Below are 21,456 nucleotides of genomic sequence, written 5' to 3'. Positions count from 1 at the left end.
TTCTGCAGCAATGGATACATGCTTCAGCCCCCTCCCTGGAGATGGCAACATCTAGACTACTCTTCTTATTCACTATGGATTGGCTGGAGGCATCTCTCCACAAAGAATCCATGACTTCAGGCCTATTTCAATGCTGGGACAAATACATCCAGAGCCTACCCCTTAAAACTAAAATGGCAATCCAAACATGCTTCAAGTTTACCTCATGGTATAATTTACAGCTTCTCCAAAATAAAACCCCTGTCGCTATCTAGGTGTCACAATCCACATACCCTTACTTTCTATATCCCTCTCCTCTATTTCTTACTCACCTTATTTTCTCTCCTTTCTATCTCTTGCTGGACGGCTGGATCGGTCCATGGATGGGTCGATGGCTTGGATCTCGGAACGGGCTATTAGTTAGTTATTTACCTGCTACTACTGCTTAATGTTAAAATTTTTGTTTGGTTTTGTTTTTATTTTTATTTTTTTTTATTTTTGTTTTCTGACCAGTCTTTTATATTACCGATTATTTTTGGTAACTCCCAGTTATGACCAACACTGCTTACATCTTATATACGGTGATGCTGATCACGTATCAATGCTCAACCATCGCTATGCCTTAACCGGAGTTGCCATGTTAAGTTTCCCTTTATTTCATGGACATTCTATGGTCATTGTTTGTATATGTTTGTGGAAAATTAGAAAATGGAGGATTGTTCCTCATTTAACACTTTTAAGTCTGTTATAACTACTGTTTGTAATAACTGCAATATGTGAGGATCAATAAAACATATTTTGGAAAAAAAAAAGAAAGTAATTGTCAGGGCCCATGTAATACTCCATGACACTTTGGGGATTATTCATTGGATCAATTTGGGCTATTATCAAATGACTGAGCATGTGTACCGTACACATTATGCATGTGCGAGGGGAAATAGCATAAATAATGCGCATGGATTGTAAACACAGTCGCCTCACAGTTTGACTGACAGGAAGCTGGTGATTGGGGGTGGAAACCTGCTGTTTTTTGGGTGTGTCCGAAAAAACGCAGGCATGCCTACTCATTTTAAGGGCGGGTCTCTGACGTCAGTGCCGGCCTACTCCGATTTGCACATGCGGCAAGTCCTATCGATTGTTCAGGAATTGCTTATGGATCTTCTGGTGGATATTGATCTACGATAGTTTCGCAAGTGATTCTTCATTGATCTCTTACACATTGCATATAGGTGGCTTCACATTCGTTATGTCCATGCAAATCATATCAAAACATCCTGCACATCATTAAAGCTAGGTACACACTACACAAATTGTGTACCCAGCAGCAGTGGCACTAGTGCATGGGGGGGGGGGGGGGGTCTGAGTAGCCAGTAACCCCTTCCAGTCAGGCCAATTTTTTTCATATAAAGGAGCCAAAATCTGTGACTGCGGCTTCTTAACCTGTATGGCCGCGGTGGGGGTCGTCTAGTGGGTACGTCATTGTAATCTGCATCGTGCATATGTGTATGCACTGCACAATGCAGTGTCTCCTCTCCCCTCGGATCGGCTAACTGCGCAACGTTCTGTTGTGTAGCCGGCCAGTGGCGTAACAATAGCCGCACAGACCCCACGGTGGAAATGAGGCACTCAGTAAGTGTGGGGTCTGTGGGGGCTATTGCTGCACCCCTGCCTCCTGATCTACTTGTCTGCGGCCCTGGCGCTCCTCCTGCTGCTAATGAAAAACTGCCCTCACAAAATGTCCACCCACTTACCATACCTCCCAACTGTCCCGCTTACCGCGGGAACGTCCCGATATTCAGGGACGTTCCCGCGTCCCGCCCGGGGCCGCCATTGTCCCGCGGTGAGGGGGACAGTTGGGACCCCCCCAGCCTGCCCCGAAAAGACGCTGTGCGCATGCGCGGGCGCCGATGAGCGGCAAAAATGGGGGCGTGGCCGAATGATGCGTCACCCCGCTAGGCCACGCCCCCTTTTCTCTGCAGCGCGCCCCCCCGACCTCCCAACTACAGAAGTTGGGAGGTATGCCTTACAGTAGACAGCCTCGACTAGCATAGATCTGCAGGTCCTGGCCACAGACCCAGCATTGGAGGGTCTTAACTTTACTGGGGGGTGGGGGGAGGGGGGGCGGACACTGACAAGATTTCTGGTGGGGGGTGGGGGGCATATTTTGTAGTTACACCACTGTAGATGGCATGAGAGTCATTCATTACTATTAATAGCAGTAGAGGTGAAGTTACATGTAGGTAAAAGTGAGGCACCCATAAGGTATCTGATTAAAGTGCATATAAGATGATTACATTAGAGTTCGAAACTATTTTGGTACTTGGAGCCTAATAGACTCTAAAACCCATTCTGATTAAAATGCATATTGTCCATTGCGAATGTAATCTGTTGGAAAATTATTCGTACTCCTGAAATGTGAGCAATTTGACTCATGACATTTTGTAAATGTTAAATTCTTTCTGGTTTGCCTCTAGCTATAACATAATACATTCTCCAACCAGTAGGAATGAAAAGATTTATAACATTCCACTAAGGAAACCTTTTATAGCTCCTCCAGACAAGCAACCACAAACTGGGCCTAAATCAGTAAGGACTACAAAAGCAAGACCATGGGTGAGATTTAATAGGATGCCAGATTCAGAAAGTGTGAGATTTGGTAAGAAATCTCCAGGTTTTTTTAAAGCGGCAATCATTTTGCAGTGTAAATGATTGCCGCTTTAAAAAAACTGGAGATTTCTACCCAAATCTCTCACTTTCTGAATCTCTCATCCTATTAAATCTCACCCTATGTTGCACTGCTGGGAGAGTTAGATTTGGGTGAGCTATTTTGTTTGTGTGCAGGGCAAATACTGGATGCTTTATTTTTACACTGCAATTTAGATCTCAAGGCCCGATTCACATCTGCTTGCTAGGATGTGTGTTTTTGCAAAAACACACATCCTAGCAAGCAGATGTGAATTGGGAGATAATACAGATACCTTGATGTAAGGATCACCCACGTATGCATGTAAGCTTTGATGTGAGCATCCTAAAATCTGCTTGTATTAAAAAGATACCTTTTATATGTGTATCCTGCATCTGTTTAAAATAAGCTTCATGTAAGCCTCCACTGTCAGAATGTGTGCACCCAAGGTGAATCCATAGAAGCTACACATCACAGATCCATAGACCATAGGGGATCCCGGTTTTAAGAACTTTTTCATTAACCATTGGACTTTAAGCTGATTATTAGGGTATGGATCATTAGGTCTACAGCAAGTAGGTCGACAAGCATTGGGTCGACACCATTAGTCGACATGGGTCTAGGTCGACATGGGTCTAGGTCGACATGGGTCTAGGTCGACATGGGTCTAGGTCGGCATGGGTCTAGGTCGACAGGTCATTAGGCCAACCAAAGCATTAAGTTAACATGGGCAAGGTCGACAGTTAAAAGGTCGACATGGGGTTTTTCACATTTTTTGCCACAAATGTCGACACAGTCGGCATGGACACAGGTTAATGTGCACCGCTGCGCTCGCCATGCTTCGAGCACGGTGCTTCGCTGCACTCAGCACAATATTTTATTCTCCCACCAGGCCCTAGTGGATGGTAGGGCATGATATACTACCTGTCGGCACATGTCGGCTCAAAAAACAGTGAAAAACCCCACGTCGACCTGTTGACTGTCAACATTGCCCATGGCGACCTAATGCTTGTGTCGACCTTTCCCCATGACCTTTCCCCATGTCGACCTTTCCCCATGTCGACCTAACGGTGTTGTTCCAATGCTTGTCGACCATCATGCTGTAGACCTAATGACTGTATCCCGATTATTAGACCTACTACACTATAAAATCCTTCACCTATCTTTTATGTTTTATGTACGAGAAATCTGCAATACGTTGTTAAAAGATCGTCAGTTTCAAAGTCTGAAATTGCACGTGTGTATTTTTCGGATGTAATCACATAGTCGACGCGACCACAGGTGTTTTCAGTCTTCTTTTTTGCTTTTATAAATAATCGATGTTCAGTTATACATTGGTGCCTTCCAGCGCTCTCAGTCAATGTCAGAGTATGCCGCCTCCGTGGTGGCTCTTGATATAACCTCACTCCGACGTCCAGTCCCCGGGCGATAGTGGGACTGATGAGAGGACAAGCCACCGGAAAAGGAGAGTTCTGCGCTTTTCTTTTCCTGGGTTTCAGGATCTTCCTCGTCTTCTGTAAACACTGGGATGAGGTTGTGATAATGATAATTCCTCAGAGGTTCTCCTATTATCCCAATGCTGGAAAGAGGGAGACAAGAGAGTGAGCAGGGTGGGAGCTGACCTGACTTGTTATGTTTCATACTGTCTGGCACATGTACAAACCGCTCCAGATACACCACCTGCTCTGCACATCCAAACATGCTTTATAGCCTGAGTGGTAGCAATGTACTCTCCTCCCATTGTGGGACTGAATACGTGCCCCTGGTGTGCCAGGCTTACTGGGCAGCGCACTGTCCTCTGCCAGTCAGAGCTTCTAACTGCTGTATGTGGCTGACCTACAGCCAGGGTTGGTGTCCTATACGCAGTCAGCACACATGACTGCAGGGCATTAACCTCCTACAGACACTTCATGCATATTACAGGATCACGCCCTGGTACACTACATACACTACATATACCCTGCCAGTCACAGCCGTCACCTGGGAAATACATTGTGGTTTATTACCGTATTACACAACCTGCCCCATCACCCAGCATTCATCATTTGCATGTAATCTAGCACATGGTTACCCAGCAAAGGGTTAATATCCTGAACCTCAGCAGATGGTTATGGTGTATCATATCTACAGTGTCTACGTCTACAATCATATGGTCAACCACTAATGGTCGACAGTGAAAAGGTTGACAGGGTCCAAAGGCCGGCAGTCAAAAGGGTAAAAAGGTCGACAGCCAAATGGTCAACATGGAAAAGGTCAACATGAGTTTTTCATGTTTTTTTGTGTCTATGTCGACATATGTCGACATAGACACTGTCTAAGTGTACAGTGTCCCCTTGCATGGCTCGCTACACTCACCATGCTTCGGGCTCGGTGCCTTGCTGCACTTGGCACACACATATTTTAACTCCACACCGTAGTGGATGGTAGGGTATGAAATACCGCATGTAGGCACATGTCGACTTGAAATTTTGTACAAAAAAAATGCACATCAACCTGTTTCATGTCAACATTTTTACCATGTCGACATATTGGCTGTCAACTTTTTGATCCCTGTGTGGAAAGTCAAAGTAATCTTCCCGTGGGGACAGCACAAAACACAACCTGTTGGGGCTCTGTCAGGAAAAGACTAAACAGGGGCTTCCCAATTTAGAGGAATACAGGGCAATTCCAAATATCAGACTCCAATATTATTTGTAAAACCTTGGGATGTAATGGATATTACAGCGATGCACAGTGTGATGTGACTGGTAATTTGTCTAAACACAGATGTAGGTGAGAATGGAGGCAAGATCAGTTATCCGGGTGCCAGGGAGTGACTGCAATGGAGTAACTTGCGTACCTGGTTGGCATCTCAGCAGGAAACATTTCCATCCAGCTGGTTGGACCTTTGGGCTCAGTGCAGTCTCTGGGATGAAGAGTATGTTTCTGGAACAGGTACTGAGATGTCTCCTTGGGCCTTGGCATCACAGATGTGAGCAGCGGGGAACGCTGGGTAAAGAAGCTCCTGACCGAAGGACGTTTGGCTTTACCTGTCCTGTTAAACCAAATATCACATTGTTACTAGGAATTGAATATAAACACTTAGACCTCTCTATGTAACCCAATCTGCTGTAGTACACCAACACGTGACGGACCAATGTAGGCTTCATCAGGGCTATTTTTCAAAAGGCTCCAGCAGGAACTGAGGCCCTTATTCTAGTTAACTCTTTATGACAAAATATTTCTTAGATGGACAAAACCATGTGCACTGCAGGTGAGGCAGAGATAATTAGATTTGGGTGGGGTTTTACACCTGCCTCACCTGCAGTGCACATGGTTTTGTCCATCTAAGAAACATTTTGGCAGAAAGAGTGAACTAGAATAAGGGCCTCAGTTCCTGCTGGAGCCTACTAAAAAATAGCCCTGGGCTTCATGCAGATAAAGACCTTCTTCAGGAAACATCTCTTCCTCTACAAATAGTTACTACTGGCAACTTACTGAGACTCACAGGACAATGGGGGTTATTCGGATTCACTTGGAAAGGCACAATCACTCTCTAATGGACAAAACCATATGAACTGCAGGTGGGGCTGATGTAACATGTGCAGAGAGAGTTAGATTTGGGTAGGGGGTGTACTTCAAACTGATATCTATATTGCAGTGTAAAATAAAGCAGCCAGTATTTAGCCTGCACAGAAACAATAAAACACCCAAATCTAACTCTCCCTGCACATGTTACATCAGCCCCACCTGCAGTGCACATGATTTTGTCCATTAGAGAATGATTGTGCCTTTGAGGGTGAATCAGAATAACCCCCAATGGGTGCAAAATGTCAGTAAATTTACCAACAGTCATAAAAAATTGATATGGAAAACATGTATTCAAAGATGGAGGCTGTTCAGATTGCTGCAGCATCCTTGCACCTGTTATAGCCACTGGCTGTTTGTGAACCAGAACTGTGTACAAGTTACCTGTGGAAAAAAGGTAATGTTGTTCTATTATACATTTCCTGGCACAGTATATTATCTGTATGTACAGTATACTGCCAGCAAGGAAGATGGCTAGGATCATCGCTGGGCTTAATAAACAATAATTAGTACGTTACCACAAACACTACATTAGTCAGAGGGGGCTTGCAAGCCATGTCCCTCCTTTGATTAGCCATACCAATGCACCTTAATATACTGGAACAACCAAGTCTGTTGTACCTACCTAAAAATATGCACTTAGGGGCTAATTCAGCATTGATCGCTAATCAGAGAATTTGCAAATCGATAGATAAATCACTGATCACTGCAGTAATGTCATTGCTAGGTATAGTAGTGTCATGTTCTAGATAGATAAATCACCGATCACTGCAGTAATGTCATTGCTAGGTATGGTAGTGTCATGTTCTAGATAGATAAATCACTGATCACTGCAGTAATGTCATTGCTAGGTATGGTAGTGTCATGTTCTAGATAGATAAATCACCGATCACTGCAGTAATGTCATTGCTAAGTAGAGTAGTGTCATGCTCTAGATAGATAAATCACATACTGTATCACATAGTTGCCGACTTTTGAGCTACCCTCTCCGGGAGAGGGCAGCCAGCTCTGTCAGGCAGGGGGGCGGGGCCATTTCCAGGACTGGAAAAAGAGGCGGTCCGGGGGCGTGGCCACACAGATGATGCCCTGTTGGGGGCATGTCTCCAGCATCACGGCATTTTAGCCCCGCCCCCCGCTGTGCAATGCCGGTATTTCAGTCATTGCACTGCGGGGGGCGGGGCTAAAATGCCGCGATCGCGGCATTTTACCTGCGGACCCCCCCGCCGAGGGACACATCGCAGGTGCTGGGGGGATATGCGGGAGGATTGCCACCCTTTCCGGGGAACCGGGAGGGGGACCCGATTTCCGGGACCCTCCCGGCCATTCCGGAAGGGTAGGCAACCCTGCTGTATCATTGCAGTAATGTCATTGCTAGGTATAGTAGTGCCATGCTCTAGATAGATAAATCACTGATCACTGCAGTAATGTCATTGCTAGGTATAGTAGTGCCATGCTCTAGATAGATAAATCACTGACCACTGCAGTAATGTTATTGCTAGGTACAGTAGTGACATGTTCTAGATCCTTGATGGCTAACCTTGACACCTCAGCTGTTGTTAAACTACAAATACCAGCATGCTCTGCTACAGTATTGCTATTTGGCCATGCTAAAAGGGATGCAGGGCATGTTGGGATCTGTAATTAAACAACAGCCGGAGTGCTAAGGTTAGCTATCACTGTTCTAGATAGATAAATCAGCGATCTCTGCAGTAATGTTATTGCTAGGTATAGTAGTGTCAGGTAGTTGATGTTAGGATTAAGGCATGGGGGATAGGAAGTTTAGGCATTAGAAGGAGGGTTAAGGCCCCCATACACTTCTCCGATTTGGGACCGATTTCACCCGATTCCATTTGATCTGGCCGAGAATTCAGGTGAAATCGTAAATGAATGACATCCAATGCGCGGCCCTGTGCACATCAGATCGAAGTCGGAGGTTGGGCGGGCAGAACAAAAATAAGTCGGATCAGACTCATCACCGGTACCTGCAATATATTGCAATCAATTTCATTTGAACTCCCCCTGGCATCTAACCAGGAGTCCTTTTACATATGATAAATAGTATGCAATTTATCGTATGTAAAAAAACGGCACATAAAGTGACCAAGTCGTAAGTGATCTGCCAAGTGAAATCAGGTCCGACTTGGACTAGTGTATGGGGGGCCATTAGGGTTAGCAATAGGGATAGGGGAAACACAGGGCCTGATTCTGGATCACTTGCAAAAGCAAATTCTCTCTCTAATGGACAAAACCATGTGCACTGCAGGGGGGGGGGGGGGGGGGCAGATGTAACATGTGTAGAAAGAGTAAGATTTGGATGGGGTTTGTTCTTAAAAATTATATTTATATTGCAGTGTAAAAATGAAGCAGCCATTTTTTACCCTGCGCAGAAACAAATCTAACTCACTCTGCACATGTTACATCTGCCCCCCTGCAGTGCACATGGTTTTGTCTATTAGAGAGAGAATTTGCTTTAGCAAGTGAACCAGAATCAGGCCCATAGTTTCCAGAAGTGATGTCACATGACCACTGGCCCACCAGGAAAACATGTCAGCATTCATATACTGTATGATGTTGATATTTCATCACTTTCCACATGATTCATGTCGACATGGCCAACGTTGCCATTATGACCACATTGGCTCTCTCATGTGGACATGATGAATGTTGACATTTTGTACCCAACACATTTATTTACAGGAATAGCAGAGGGCATTGCACCTGTTCTCTGCATATGTGGTCTTCTTGGTGGTACGGTCCTGCTCAGGTGGGGCATTATTCTTCTTTAGGGCGGGGTTAAAAGTGTCAGTACGCATCAGCCTGCCAACCTCTGCCTGAATCACATCCAGATCCTGGCGCCTGAACACCACCCAGCCAGCATAGATACAGAAGCTGTACAGGCTCTGCATGGAACAAGCAAACAGAAAGGGAAATGAGTGTATTGTAGCTCTGATCAGTAACATGAAGGCCCAGCTCTAGTCACTAAAGGACCGATTCAGACCTGCTTGTAAAGCACAGAAACGCTGGGCGGGCCTCAGAGAATACAGGTGTTCCCCTTCCTGCTCGGGGTGTCAGAAGGCTGTGCAGCGGAAACCATGTGCACTGCAGGTGGGGCAGATGTAACTTGTGCAGAGAGAGTTAGATTTGGGTGGGGTTTTACTTCAAAGTGAGATATATATCGCAGTGTAAAAATAAAGCAGTCAGTATTTTCCCTGCACAGAAACAAAATAACTCACACAAATCTAATTCTCTGTGCACACGTTACATCTGCCCCATCTGCAGTGCACATGGTTCTGTCCATTTGAGAAGGAATTTGCCTTTGTGGGTGAACCAGAATAAGGGCCCATATGCCTGGTTTGGTATATGGATAAAGAAGCTCAAGTGAAAGTACAGAAGTCTTTGTGGCTCATACACTCAAACCCCAATTCCATTTAAAGAACGTTCACCAGTCATGTTCCCGACTCTAGACTCATCTCAGCACAATATACTAATATGAATAACGGAGTGCCTACAATAGGCATGTAGTGGGTTAAACATCCCTCAGCTGCGTGTCATCACTTACAAGCATGTGACTTGGGGATCCTATGGGATGATGAGGTTTGGCTAAGGGTAACTGAATATAGGAGCAGGAAGGGGAGGAGGCTTCCTCTTCTTCCTGCTGAAATTCCCGCCCTCCCTCCCCATTGGGTTAGTTGTGGGGGTGGTGGTTTTTTGTTTTAATCGCGTTAGCTGATAGGCGGGAAAGAACGGCAGTTTTTTAATAAATTAGTTAGATATTAGATGTTGAGTTTGCGTACATGGCTTGTTTTCGGTGCACTCACCTCTCATTGACTTAGGCCTGTTGCTGTAACACCCGTGTCGGGGTCAGCGACCTCACTCGGAGGGGTGGGTAGTCAAGAGGACAAGGTTGAGTTGGATACCGCTTGTTATGAGTTAGGCCAGTTACGTTTGTAGTTGGGGTGGAGTTTAGTTAATAGCCGTTCTTTCTTGGCCACCATTAATTAATCAATTAATAAAACAATAAAAATTAGTTACAAATTTACAAAAATAAATCAGTTAACAATTTCTGCCAAACCTAAGTCTCCGAGTCATTATTTCAGGTTTATATAAGAAAAATGTTTAAGTGTTAAAGGTGGTACATGTTAAAAAAGGACGGGTAAGATGATGGGATGTTTAATCCATGCTATACTGTACCTCATAGAACCAGCGGTCCCTCTGTGTATCTGATACTCTGCTTCTGCAACACATAGAAGAAAATCCATTTGTATTTTGTTTGTTTATTCAAAAGAATAAGAATGATACAAATTATATAAGACAGTACAATATATAGGTATAAATGTGTCTATTTGCTGTAGTCCCTGCCCCAGTGGAGCTTACACACTAGTGTGCCCAACAATGGGGACTGCACAGTGTGCCCTGCAATCGGCAAAGTGCTGTGTGCCCAGCAATTAGTAATGTGATGTGTGCATGGCAATGGTGTCTGTGCTCTATGCCCTGCAATGGGATTTGCACAGTGTGCCCTACAATGAGTAATGTGTTTTGTGTACTTGGCAATGGGTAGTGAATGTATGTTCATGCCAAACATCCATTCGCAGTCGCGCGGTGGGATTCGGGCTGCGAAGGGGGCCAGTGGCAATTGTGGACGAGGGCGAAAAATTAAATGCAGCACTGAGATCTTCGCAGCACTGCATGTCAACGAGAATAACCCACTATGGGCATGATTCTTGTTAACTTGCAAAAGCAAATACTCTCTCTAATGGATAATACCATGCTGTCCAGGTGGGGCTTATGTAACATGTGCAGAGAGAGTTAGATTTGGGTGAGTTATTTTGTTTCTGTGCAGAGTAAATACTGGCTGCTTTATTTTTACACTGCAATATAGATCTCAGTTTGAAGTACAAACCCCACCCAAATCTAATTCTCTCTGCACGTTACATCTGCCCCCCTGAAGTGCACATGGTTTTGTCCATTAGAGAGAGAATTTGCTTTTGCGAGTGAACTAGAATTAGGCCCTTTGTGAATATGCCAGCTAAGTAGTGTATGAGTTGTTAGGTTGGAGAGAGAGGGGCAGAAAGATTAATCTTATTGCATTGAGGAGAAGGTAGCTATGCACTTACCCTCATATCATAGCCTAGTAAGTGTACAGTATATGTGAGTGATTGTCTAAGATTGTAAATAAAATGTATGTTATGTAGATAAGGACGGGGTGCAGGCGGGCACGAGTGGGGGGGCAGGGGGAGTGCCACTGAAGGTCAGTTCCAGGCCCCAAAATTTCTAGTGGCGGCCCTGCTTATGATTTGCCACTATCTGCTTTGCAACTAAAGCCCCATAAACACTAGAAGATGAGGGGGGTAACTATAATATCTCTTTTACACCAGAGCCTCGATCCGGGTTATTGCTGCTCCACTCCGGGTCGGGGCTTGGTGTAAATGGGGTAAAAAAAATGCTCATGGTCGGACACGGCACTTCCCCGGAGTCAGGGGCCGTGTAAATGGGTAACCCAGGTGATCTGAACCAGGGACCCATTTTGACCAATAGGGAAGCCCATACCTCCAGACCGCAGCGTCCTGCGGTCAGCCCAGAGGTTGGGCAGGGGCCAGGGGCGGATTGGGTCTCGAAACCTGGCCTTGGGGGTGGCGGTATGCGCTAATGCGAGCCGGGGGGAGCTGGGGGCGGTGGTGGTATGCCGCAGGGGGGGGGGGGTGTAGTGGCGGTATGCCCAGGGGGGGGGGTGCTGGTGGCGGCGGTATGCCCGGGGGGGGGGGGGGTGGATCACCTGCTGCTGCTGTTCTTCTTTCTTCTGCTGGCCGGGTGGAGGGGGAACAGGAGCTGGGAGCCTGGGAGGTGCTGCGCGCGCATGCGCAGCACTCCTCCCGCGGCCATTTTTTATTTGGGCAAAGTGCTGCGGCCCAGCCAGCCCAGGGGGGAGCGTGGCCGGCCCCTTTTAATGAGTTTTGGGAAATGGCCCGGTTTCCCGGTGGGCCAATCCGCCCCTGGCAGGGGCCGTGTACAGCCTCTGCTGCTGGGAGGAGGTGAATGGATGCCTGTGTGCGGCATCCATTCACCTCACAGAACGGGGCTGGGGGCAGCCCAGCAGCTTTCCCTGGTGCTGGGCTTGGCCCCCAGCATGTCGGACAGTGTTGCTGGGGTCCCGGATGGGGAATACGGTCATTGGGTCACCAGCAAGTTGTTAGACAGTCATTAGGTCGACATGCATTTAGGTTGACATGTGTCTAGGTCGACATGGGTTAAAACGACAGGGTCATTAGGTCGACGTTGGTTAGGTCGACAGTCAAAAGGTCGACATGGGGTTTTTCACTGTTTTTTGAGCCAACATGTGCCGACAGGCGGTATTTCACGCTCTACCATCCACTAGGGCGTGATGGGAAAATTAAATAGTGTGCCAAGCATAGCGAGGCACCAACCCCGAAGCATTGCGAGCGCAGCTTGGGGACGTGGTGCACTTTAACCTGTGTCCATGTTGACTGTGTGACAACATTCGGGTAAAAAATTGGTGAAAAACCCCATGTCGACCTTTTGGCTGTCGACCGAATGACACTGTCGACATAATGACCCTGTCGACCTAACCCATGTCGACCTGGACTCATGTCGACCTAAATGCATGTCGACCTAATGGTGTCGCCTTAATGACTGTCTAACTACATGCTGATCCACACCCCCGGCTGGCAGGTTTCCCGGGGCTTGGAGATGATGTCATCTCCAAGTGACGGCTCAGGGCCCGCCTTCGCTGTTGTCGCCCGCGCAGCATAATGCCGGAGGATGCCATTGTAAAAGGAACAACTGCCGGGTCACATCCGGGTTGGAGCCAAGTTCAAAAAACTGGGTGCGACTCGGCAGCTCTGGTGTAAAAGTGGTATAAGATATATAGGCAATGCCGCTGGTCAGCTAGATAGCACTTACACACTGAATGATATTGGTTACCGATATCATTTAGTGAGGTCACCTGTGACTGCTGAACATGAGGTCATTGGATACATAGCCAAAGTTGACCCGCATGTGCCGACGGATGGGAGGTCGATAACAATGTGCGCACTACAAGATATCGCTCAGATAGTCCATTCTAAGCCGCATATTTTAATAAGTCATTTAGTGCGTATTGGTCAACAGTCAATAAGTTGACAAATTAAAAAGGTCAACAGGCTTTAGCTTGGCAGTGACAAAAAGTTGACACAAGCATAAGGTCGACATGAATTAAAGGGATGAGGTGTTAATCCTAGGTTCCTGGGAGCACCTCCAGATAGGTAATAAGTAGGGTTAACACCTCATCCCTTTAATCCTGGAGACATATTAATTACACAGGTTCTGTGGCTGATTAAAAAAATACAGTTGGAATGAAGTCTGATGGCTGTTTAAAAAAAAAAAACAGTAGAAATTGAGTCTTGAAGTGAGCCAGCCACAGAACCTGTGTAATTGATATGTCTCCAGGATTAAAGGGATGAGGTACGGGAATACAACTTTGTTAGAATCCAATGTACCAGCATGCCCTGGATAAGATACACAGCAGGGCCCCTCTGCCATAGGGCAGATTGTGATGTCACTATGGGCTGTGAGGGCAGATTGTGATGTCACAATGGGCTGTGAGGGGGTATAAAACCATCCGCTTGCTGCTTCCTGGCTCATATCTGATATTGCTGGACTAGAGCCAACACAGATCATTTCTCATTCTTTTCTGAAGACTGACGATTGAATAAGATGGAGACTAAAAGTGACAAAGCTAAAGATCATCAAGTGGCTGTCGCTTTGCGCATCCGTCCATTTAATAGAACGGAGACTAAGAACCGCGCACAATGCATCGCCCACCAACTCGGACCGCAGACAGTGCTACTGCAGGACCCTGGTGAGGATCCTAACAACGTCCTGCGCTCGACCAGGACAAGAGAGACGACATTCAAATTCAACCAAGTGTTTGACCAGGCAGCGACCCAGGAGACTGTGTATAATTCCACAGTGAGGCCCTTAGTGGGTGACCTCCTATCTGGGTACAATGCTGCCATATTTGCCTACGGCCCAACAGGCACCGGGAAGACTTTTACTATGATGGGCAAGGCCCGTGAGCCCGGAGTAATGTATCGCACCCTGAAGGACCTGTTTAATGCCATTGAGGAGACTGGAAATAGAAAAAACTTCTCTGTATCATTGTCATATGCTGAGATCTACAATGAAAAAGTCCGGGACCTTCTAAGACCTTCCTCTGGGTCTTTGGTCCTCAGAGAGGATCCCAATGGCAACACCAAAATAGAAGGGATTGCCCAGTTCATCCTTAGCAATCCTGAGGAAGCCATGGCCCTGCTGGAGAAGGGGAATAAGCGGCGCTCTGAAGCTCCCACCACCGCTAATAAGACCTCATCCCGCTCCCATGCAGTAATGCAGGTCACCATACAGCAGGAGGACAGCGATGGTGTGAGCACAGCCAGGCTGTACATGGTAGACCTGGCAGGATCAGAGCGGGCAAGCCAGACTGCAAACAGTGGCCAGAGCATGAAAGAGGGAGGCTACATCAACCGCTCCCTTCTCGCTCTGAGAACCTGCATCATGGCGCTGCGTGACAAACCAGGCAGCCATAGAAACTATCGGGACAGCAAGCTGACCTGGCTGCTAAAGGGAGCACTAAGCGGGAAAGGCCGAATGGTCATGATCACACACATCAGCCCCGCGGATAGTGCCTATGAAGACGCCCGCAGCACAATGACCTATGGGAGCAAGGCCAAGTTCATCAAGACACGGGTGGAGAGGAACCGTGTCTGTGTCCCCCATAAGATACCTGAGGGGACTAAAGTGCTACCGAAAGCCTCTCATCCTCCAGAACTTAAACGCAAGACCAGAGCGCCGAGGCATGAGGATGATTATTTTGTTATGAGACGCATCGCTCCTGTACTCCCTGTACTCTCCAGGCTTTTTTGCGAGATAAAGGCTAAAGCTTGTTGCAAAAATCGTTCCTCCAATTATCAAGATCGAAGACCTCCATGGCTATAGGAACATCACTGGTGCCGGTAGGAACAGCACTCGGCCGACATGAACAGCACTCGGCCCGGCAGAAAGATGGGGATTAGGGCTAATGGCGATACCCCAAAAACAAAAACGACACTGGGCAGCCACCCCATGGGTGTGTTGGAAGAGCTGCTAATTATGTGTAAAATGCTGATAATTACATCCAACTCATTGAAAACATAATAAGTACGTAGCTAGTTATACATAATTTGTGCTGTTAGCGGGTTTATGGCATCCGTTATATAATGTGATGCTTAGATCTTATAAGGATTATGTTAGGGCAGAACCAGTAGAGGGGGGATGAGATCTTTGCAGCACCTTCCTGACATCCTCAATTATTTATTTATTTATTAGTATTATTTACTGACACTTCGCCAGCAAATCCCATTGTGCTCTAAAATTACCATCCAATCAGGTCATCTTATTTTACAATCACAGCCTGTAGCACGGCAACAGGAACAGGTTAACATTGGGGCGGATAAAGCTGCAGCTCCAGGCCTCCACATAAAAACAGGCCCGTCACCATGACAGAATGATGATCACCAGACAGGGACCAGCTGCTCACATGGTCGGCCATAATCAAGTAATACAATTGCATTTCTATTTTCCCCATTTATGCAATTTTTGTACTTTTATAAAATTAGGGAGACACTGGGGCTTATAGTCTATGGGTTCTACAGGCAATCCCCTGCACACCTTTTTTCTATTTAAGTAGTGCCGAATGGGCAGGGTTGTGAATAGTTCCCCTTTGCCCGATCAGGCACTGTCTGCCACGCTGTCCCGTGCCCCTCCCCTGTCTGCGGCAATGATTTGCTTAATGATGGGGGAGGTGGTCTGGCTGATCCAGCTGCTTCTAAACATTACAGCTGATTGATAGGGGTCAGTTCTCCAACTGTCCAGCCACAGGATAAGCAGCAGGCATTCAGGCACTTAAGACACGGCTTATACCAGGGGTGGCCAAACCTGTCCTCAAGATCTACCAACAGTTTATATATATAAGGTAACCTGTAATCTATAGTAGGAATGAATACAGCATGTTTGGAAATGTGACAGCTAGTAATGACTACAGCTGTGCACCAGCAAGTTGGTCTGGGGAATGTGACAGATAGTAAAGACTACACCTGTGCACAAGCTAGGTGACCTGGGGAATGTGACAGTTAGTAATGACTACAGCTGTGCACCAGCTAGGGTGACCTGGGAAATGTGGCAGTTAGTAATGACTACAGCTGTGCACCAGCTAGGTGGTCTGGGAAATGTGACAGTTAGTAATGACTACACCTGTGCACCAGCTAGGTGACCTGGGAAATGTGACAGTTAGTAATGACTACACCTATGCACCAGCTAGGTGGTCTGGGTAATGTGACATTTAGTAATGACTACAGCTGTGCACCAGCGAGGTTGTCTGGGAAACATGGACCGTTAGTAGATCTTGAGGACTGGTTTGGCCACCCCGGCTTATACCATAACCTAGGCCTCCAGCCTCTTGGTTTAAGGGCCCCATACATCAGCAATTAATTGTGACAATTTTCAGATATGTAGATGATTGCCACAATTAATTTTAGATGTGTGGGCTCCCCCTTTTGGCAATCCCAATCAAAATCGCCAATCGATTGCTTAATCAGGTTTTTAACCCCTTCCCGACGAGGCCTTTTTTGTTATTTTTTTTTTTTTCCTCCTCGCGTTCAAATAAGCGTAACTTTTTTAATTTTCCGGCTATATAGACACATGAGGGCTTTTTTTTGCGGGACAAGTTGTACTTTTTAATGGTACCATTTACTATACCGTATAATATTCTGGGGAATCAGGAAATAATTCAATGTGGGGTAAAAAAGAAAAAAAACGCAATTCCACAATTTTGCGCTGGTTACGGTTTTTTTGGAGTTCATAGTTCGTTTAAAATGATGGGTTATCTTTATTCTATGGGTCGTTACGATTCCGGTGATACCAAACTTATATAGTTTTCGTTACGTTTTACCACTAAAAAAAAAAATAGAAAATTTTAAGGTTTTTCTAATTTGCGTCGCGTCGCCATGTTCTGCGGCTTAAAACTTTTTATTTTTCCACCTACGGACCTGGGTGACGGCTCATTTTTTGCGGGCTGAAGTGTACTTTTTAATTAATACCATTATGGGATATGGGCGACTTTCTGATCTCTTTTAGTTATTTTTTTTTGGGTAGGCGATGCGACCAAAAAACGTAGTTTTGGCGTTGGGAATTATTTTCCGTTTACGCCTTTAACCGTGCGGGATAACTAATGTTATATTTTAATAGATCGGACTTTTAGGAACACGGCGATACCAAATATGTTTATTTTTTTATTTTTTATTTATTTTTATTTGTGAAATGGGGAAAGGGGGGTGATTTGAACTTTTAATATTTTTTTTTTTTTTTTACTTTTACTACAAGGCCCCCTAGTGTACTTGACCACTAGGGGGCGCGATCGCCTGTACTAGGTTCAGCCATAGAGCTCTATGGCTGAACATAGTGATTTTCAGCACTTCCTATTACATCCTGCCTCAGGCAGGATGTAATAGGAATGCTGACACGGCCAGCACAGGGGTCTACATTAGACCCCTGGCTGCCATGGCAACCGATCGGCACCCTCCGATCTCGCCGCGGGGGGCCCCGATCGGCGCCGGAGGGGGGCGCCCCCCCTCCGATCAGCTATTTAAGCACTGCGGGCGCTTTGCCCGCGGTGCTTAAAGGGTTAAACGGCCACGATCGGCGAACTCGCCGCTCGTGGCCGTGAGAGCAGGTACCTGGCTGTAATATACAGCCATTACCTGCTCTCTTTCAAGCCAGCTCACTCCGTGAGCTGGCTTGATTCCCCCGCAACCGACATATGACGTAAATGTACGTCATATGTCGGGAAGGGGTTAAACATGTTTAATAATCTGGTATTATCTGCAGATCTTTTTTATATGTGTGGGCATTCCCAATTCGTCTTCTTCATCTATTTACATTATGAACAGCTGAAATGACAATCAATTGGGCAATTTCCAGATATGAAGATGCAATCTTTAGATGGAAAAATCTGCCGATCACTGAAATAAATCTGTAATGTGTGGGCAAAGTCAGATAGATTGAAAATCCATTTATCTGGCCAAAAAATCCCTGTATCTGGAAATCCATAAATTGTGATTGCTGATGTATGGGGCCCATTACACCCCATCAATCTTTCATCCTCTCTGATTGTTTGAGAGTTCTTATTCACCTGGCACAGGCAGTGGGTGGAATGAGTTGTCCAGAGAGGGGGGGGGGGGGGAGGAGTGGCTACTGATTACCTGGGCCTGAGCACGCAAAGGGTCCGCATTAGATATTAGAATATGCACTTTGGTTGGGATGCAGTTGGAATACCGGAATCCCGACAGTGCTTTGCAGACCGGTGCCGGGATCCCAACATCACTCACAATGCTTCCACCGGAATGCTGTCTGTTGGCTTCCCAATCGAAAGTATGGCAGGGAGGGTTAGAGTTCAGGGGGCCCTGGGAAGTTGTTGTACTGGGGCCCAAGATTTCTCTTGACAGCCCTGGGAAAAGCCCACAAAATACCTTCAAAGAGCCAGTAAATATGGTAGGGCAGTCTACAGAAATGTGTTATATGCTACTTTCACATCATTATCCTGTTCTAAGTTATCACAGAAATAAGGTACTAGAATCATTGCAATCCTACTAGATAGCTGATAACAGACGATGGTCCCCACGCGACCTCCTGAGGGTACTTTCTATTTGTATTAAATTCTTGATTTAGTGTTGACTTTAAAAAAGAACAATATCTATTTTCATTGATTTTCATTTCTATCAACGATTTTAAATAAGCAAGAATAAACATGGAGTTTGGGAAGAGTGAGAGATCTGGAAATTCTCAAGATTGAGGACCCAATAGCTGGCTAGTCGTGGTTCCCAAACCCTGCTAGTGTGACGAAAGGACTGAAAGGAAGGCCTTTGTGGTGTCCTATGAGTAGCTGGTGGAGCAGCTGAGGGAAGAAAGTGAGACTTACCACGTGTTGCCTGGGATATCCATTTATCGAGCTCAGGCCAGAACAGGACGTCCCCATTATAGGCAAGAGCCTCCACTGCTCGTTTGGATTCTGCGTCCGCTTGCCATTAGCGTAGCCAAATTGCTCTACAAGCTGATATGGAATGTGCAGAAACTGTGACTGCAACCATACAAATATCTGAGGAAGCTTCCATTAAAAATGTGGAAGCCTCCTGGATCTGTTCAGCAAGTTGAACAATGGAGGCGGGGTCAGAACCCTCACAAACTTCTGAAGAAATTTGGGAGGCCCATACCCCTATGGCCTTATTCACCCAGCAACCAACCTGAGCCGGACGCTGTAAAACACCAGCCGCAGAAAAAATATATTTTAAGGTTACCTCTAACTTACGGTGTGAGGTGTCCTTAAGGGTGGTGGCCCCTGGGACCAGAAGGACCGTCTTTTTAGACAGTTGAGATACAGAAGAGTCAACCATTGGTGGTATCTCAACCTTCTTTCTGACCTCAGGTTGAAGGGGGTAATTTGATAAAAACCTGCGGGGTACAGTACCTTAAATTTTTTGTCTGGGTGACACCAGGCTTGCAGCACATGATCATCCAGTTCCTCTGCCAGAGGAAAAGTGGAAGATTGCTTTTGTTTCTTACCAAAGAGAGAAGGAAGGACAGGAGTGTCTGCTCCCTCAGTCACATTACAAGCAATTTTTACCATCTCAATTAAATCCTCAAAGCTCTGAGAGGCTTGTTCAGGCTCTTGCATATCAAACGCTAAAACATCCTCCTCCTCCTCCTCCTCCTCCTCCTCCTCCGAAGAAGAAGAAGAAGCAAATTCACCCTCCTCAAGATCAGGCATATCATCATAATCACCTAAATCCACAGACTGTGGCACCAACCTCTTCCTTTGTAAAAGAGGGTGGTTTAATGCCCTTGAAGAGGATGGACCAGCGCCCTCTGCTGGCCCTGGGGCCAGGGCTTTTGTTAAGCCTTCTACTGCACAGGCTAAAGAGGCCTGCTGGTTTCTGGATGTCTCCCTATCTTTTTGAGCTGCTGAGAGCTCAGAAGATAATTGGGACATTACATCTGCAAGCTGTGATGCCCAGACAGGGGTATGCACAGGAGCCTGTGCTAGTGGGGGGTTAACAGTGTATTTATCACAAAGTAAAACTCCCTCTGTAGAAGGTGAACATTTTGCATTACATTTCTTGCAAGCAACTCTCTTGGAGTTACCCCCTGCCATTGTAACAATAAGTACACAGTAAATTACCACACACTACCACACTTAGACAGAGAGTAGGTATAGGTTTGCCAGTCAGAAGAACTGGAAGGGCACAGAGCCTAAACAGCGCTAATGTGCAGTGTGCCAGGCAATGGGTAATGTGCAGTGTGCCCTACAATGGGTAATGTGCAGTGTGCCCAGCAATGGGTAATGTGCAGTGTGCCCTAAAATGGGTAATGTGCAGTGTGCCCAGAAATGGGGTCTGTGCTGTGCGCAAGGCAATAGGTAACGTGCAGTGTGCAAGGCAATGGGTAATGTGCAGTGTGCCCGGCAATGGGTAATGTACAGTGTGCCGGCAATGGGTAATGTGCAGTGTGTCCGGCAATGGGTAATGTGCAGTGTGCCCGGTAATGTACAGTGTGCCCGGCAATGGGTAATGTACAGTGTGTCCGGCAATTAGGGATGCCAATCCCGGGGCATTTTTTCAATCCCGGATTTCGGGATTGAAAAATGCTCAATCCCGGGATTCTCGGGATCCCGGGATTGGCATCCCTAAAAGAAAAACATGCCCTGTCCACCCGTTTAATCGACATGGCAGGGGGGGGGGTGGACATGGTCGGGCGGGCGGGCATCGACAAGGGGTGGGCGGGCGGGCATCGACATGGGGGGTGGGCGGGCGGGCATCGACATGGGGGGTGGGCGGTTATCGACATGGGCGGGCGGGCGGACAGAGCAGCGCTGCGGGGGGTGCCTGCTGCAGCCCCGCAGATTACCTTACATAGGCGGGCTGGAGTGGGGCACATAGCGCTGCGGACGGTGAAGCTTGCAGGAGGGGAGGTCAGTGCGGCCGGAAGCAGTCACCTGTGATAGGCTGCTGTGGCCTGCGCAGCGTGACAGTCAGAGGTCACGCTGCGCAGGCCGCACGCCGGGGTCGGGAACAGCCGGGCAGCTTCTGAGCGGGTGCTCAGAAGCTGCTCGGCATTAGACTGCGCGTGCGCAGCCTAATCCCGAA

At 46.8% G+C, this 21,456-nt stretch overlaps 1 protein-coding gene and 1 pseudogene across 2 annotated transcripts in view; one reads left to right on the top strand and one right to left on the bottom strand.

Moving 5' to 3' along the window:
* Positions 1–3,160: 3,160 nt before the first annotated feature.
* PPP1R36 (protein phosphatase 1 regulatory subunit 36) overlaps positions 3,161–21,456 on the bottom strand; it is a 30,290-nt gene continuing 11,994 nt past the window's right edge. For both annotated transcript variants that reach the window (XM_083166295.1, XM_083166296.1), the window contains 4 exons: positions 10,421–10,463; positions 8,948–9,129; positions 5,502–5,696; positions 3,161–4,241 (listed from right to left, as the gene is read on the bottom strand). In XM_083166295.1, coding sequence (XP_083022421.1) covers positions 4,016–4,241; positions 5,502–5,696; positions 8,948–9,129; positions 10,421–10,463 — 646 coding nt within the window. In that variant the 3' untranslated portion in view covers positions 3,161–4,015. The remainder of the gene's footprint in view (positions 4,242–5,501; positions 5,697–8,947; positions 9,130–10,420; positions 10,464–21,456) is intronic.
* Positions 13,620–15,220, top strand: LOC146050252 (kinesin-like protein KIF19 pseudogene; annotated as a pseudogene).

Source organism: Crinia signifera, chromosome 12 (genome assembly GCF_055691185.1).
Source record: "Crinia signifera chromosome 12, ASM5569118v1, whole genome shotgun sequence".
NCBI lineage: Eukaryota > Metazoa > Chordata > Amphibia > Anura > Myobatrachidae > Crinia > Crinia signifera.
This window is presented reverse-complemented; position numbering and strand designations above follow the sequence as displayed.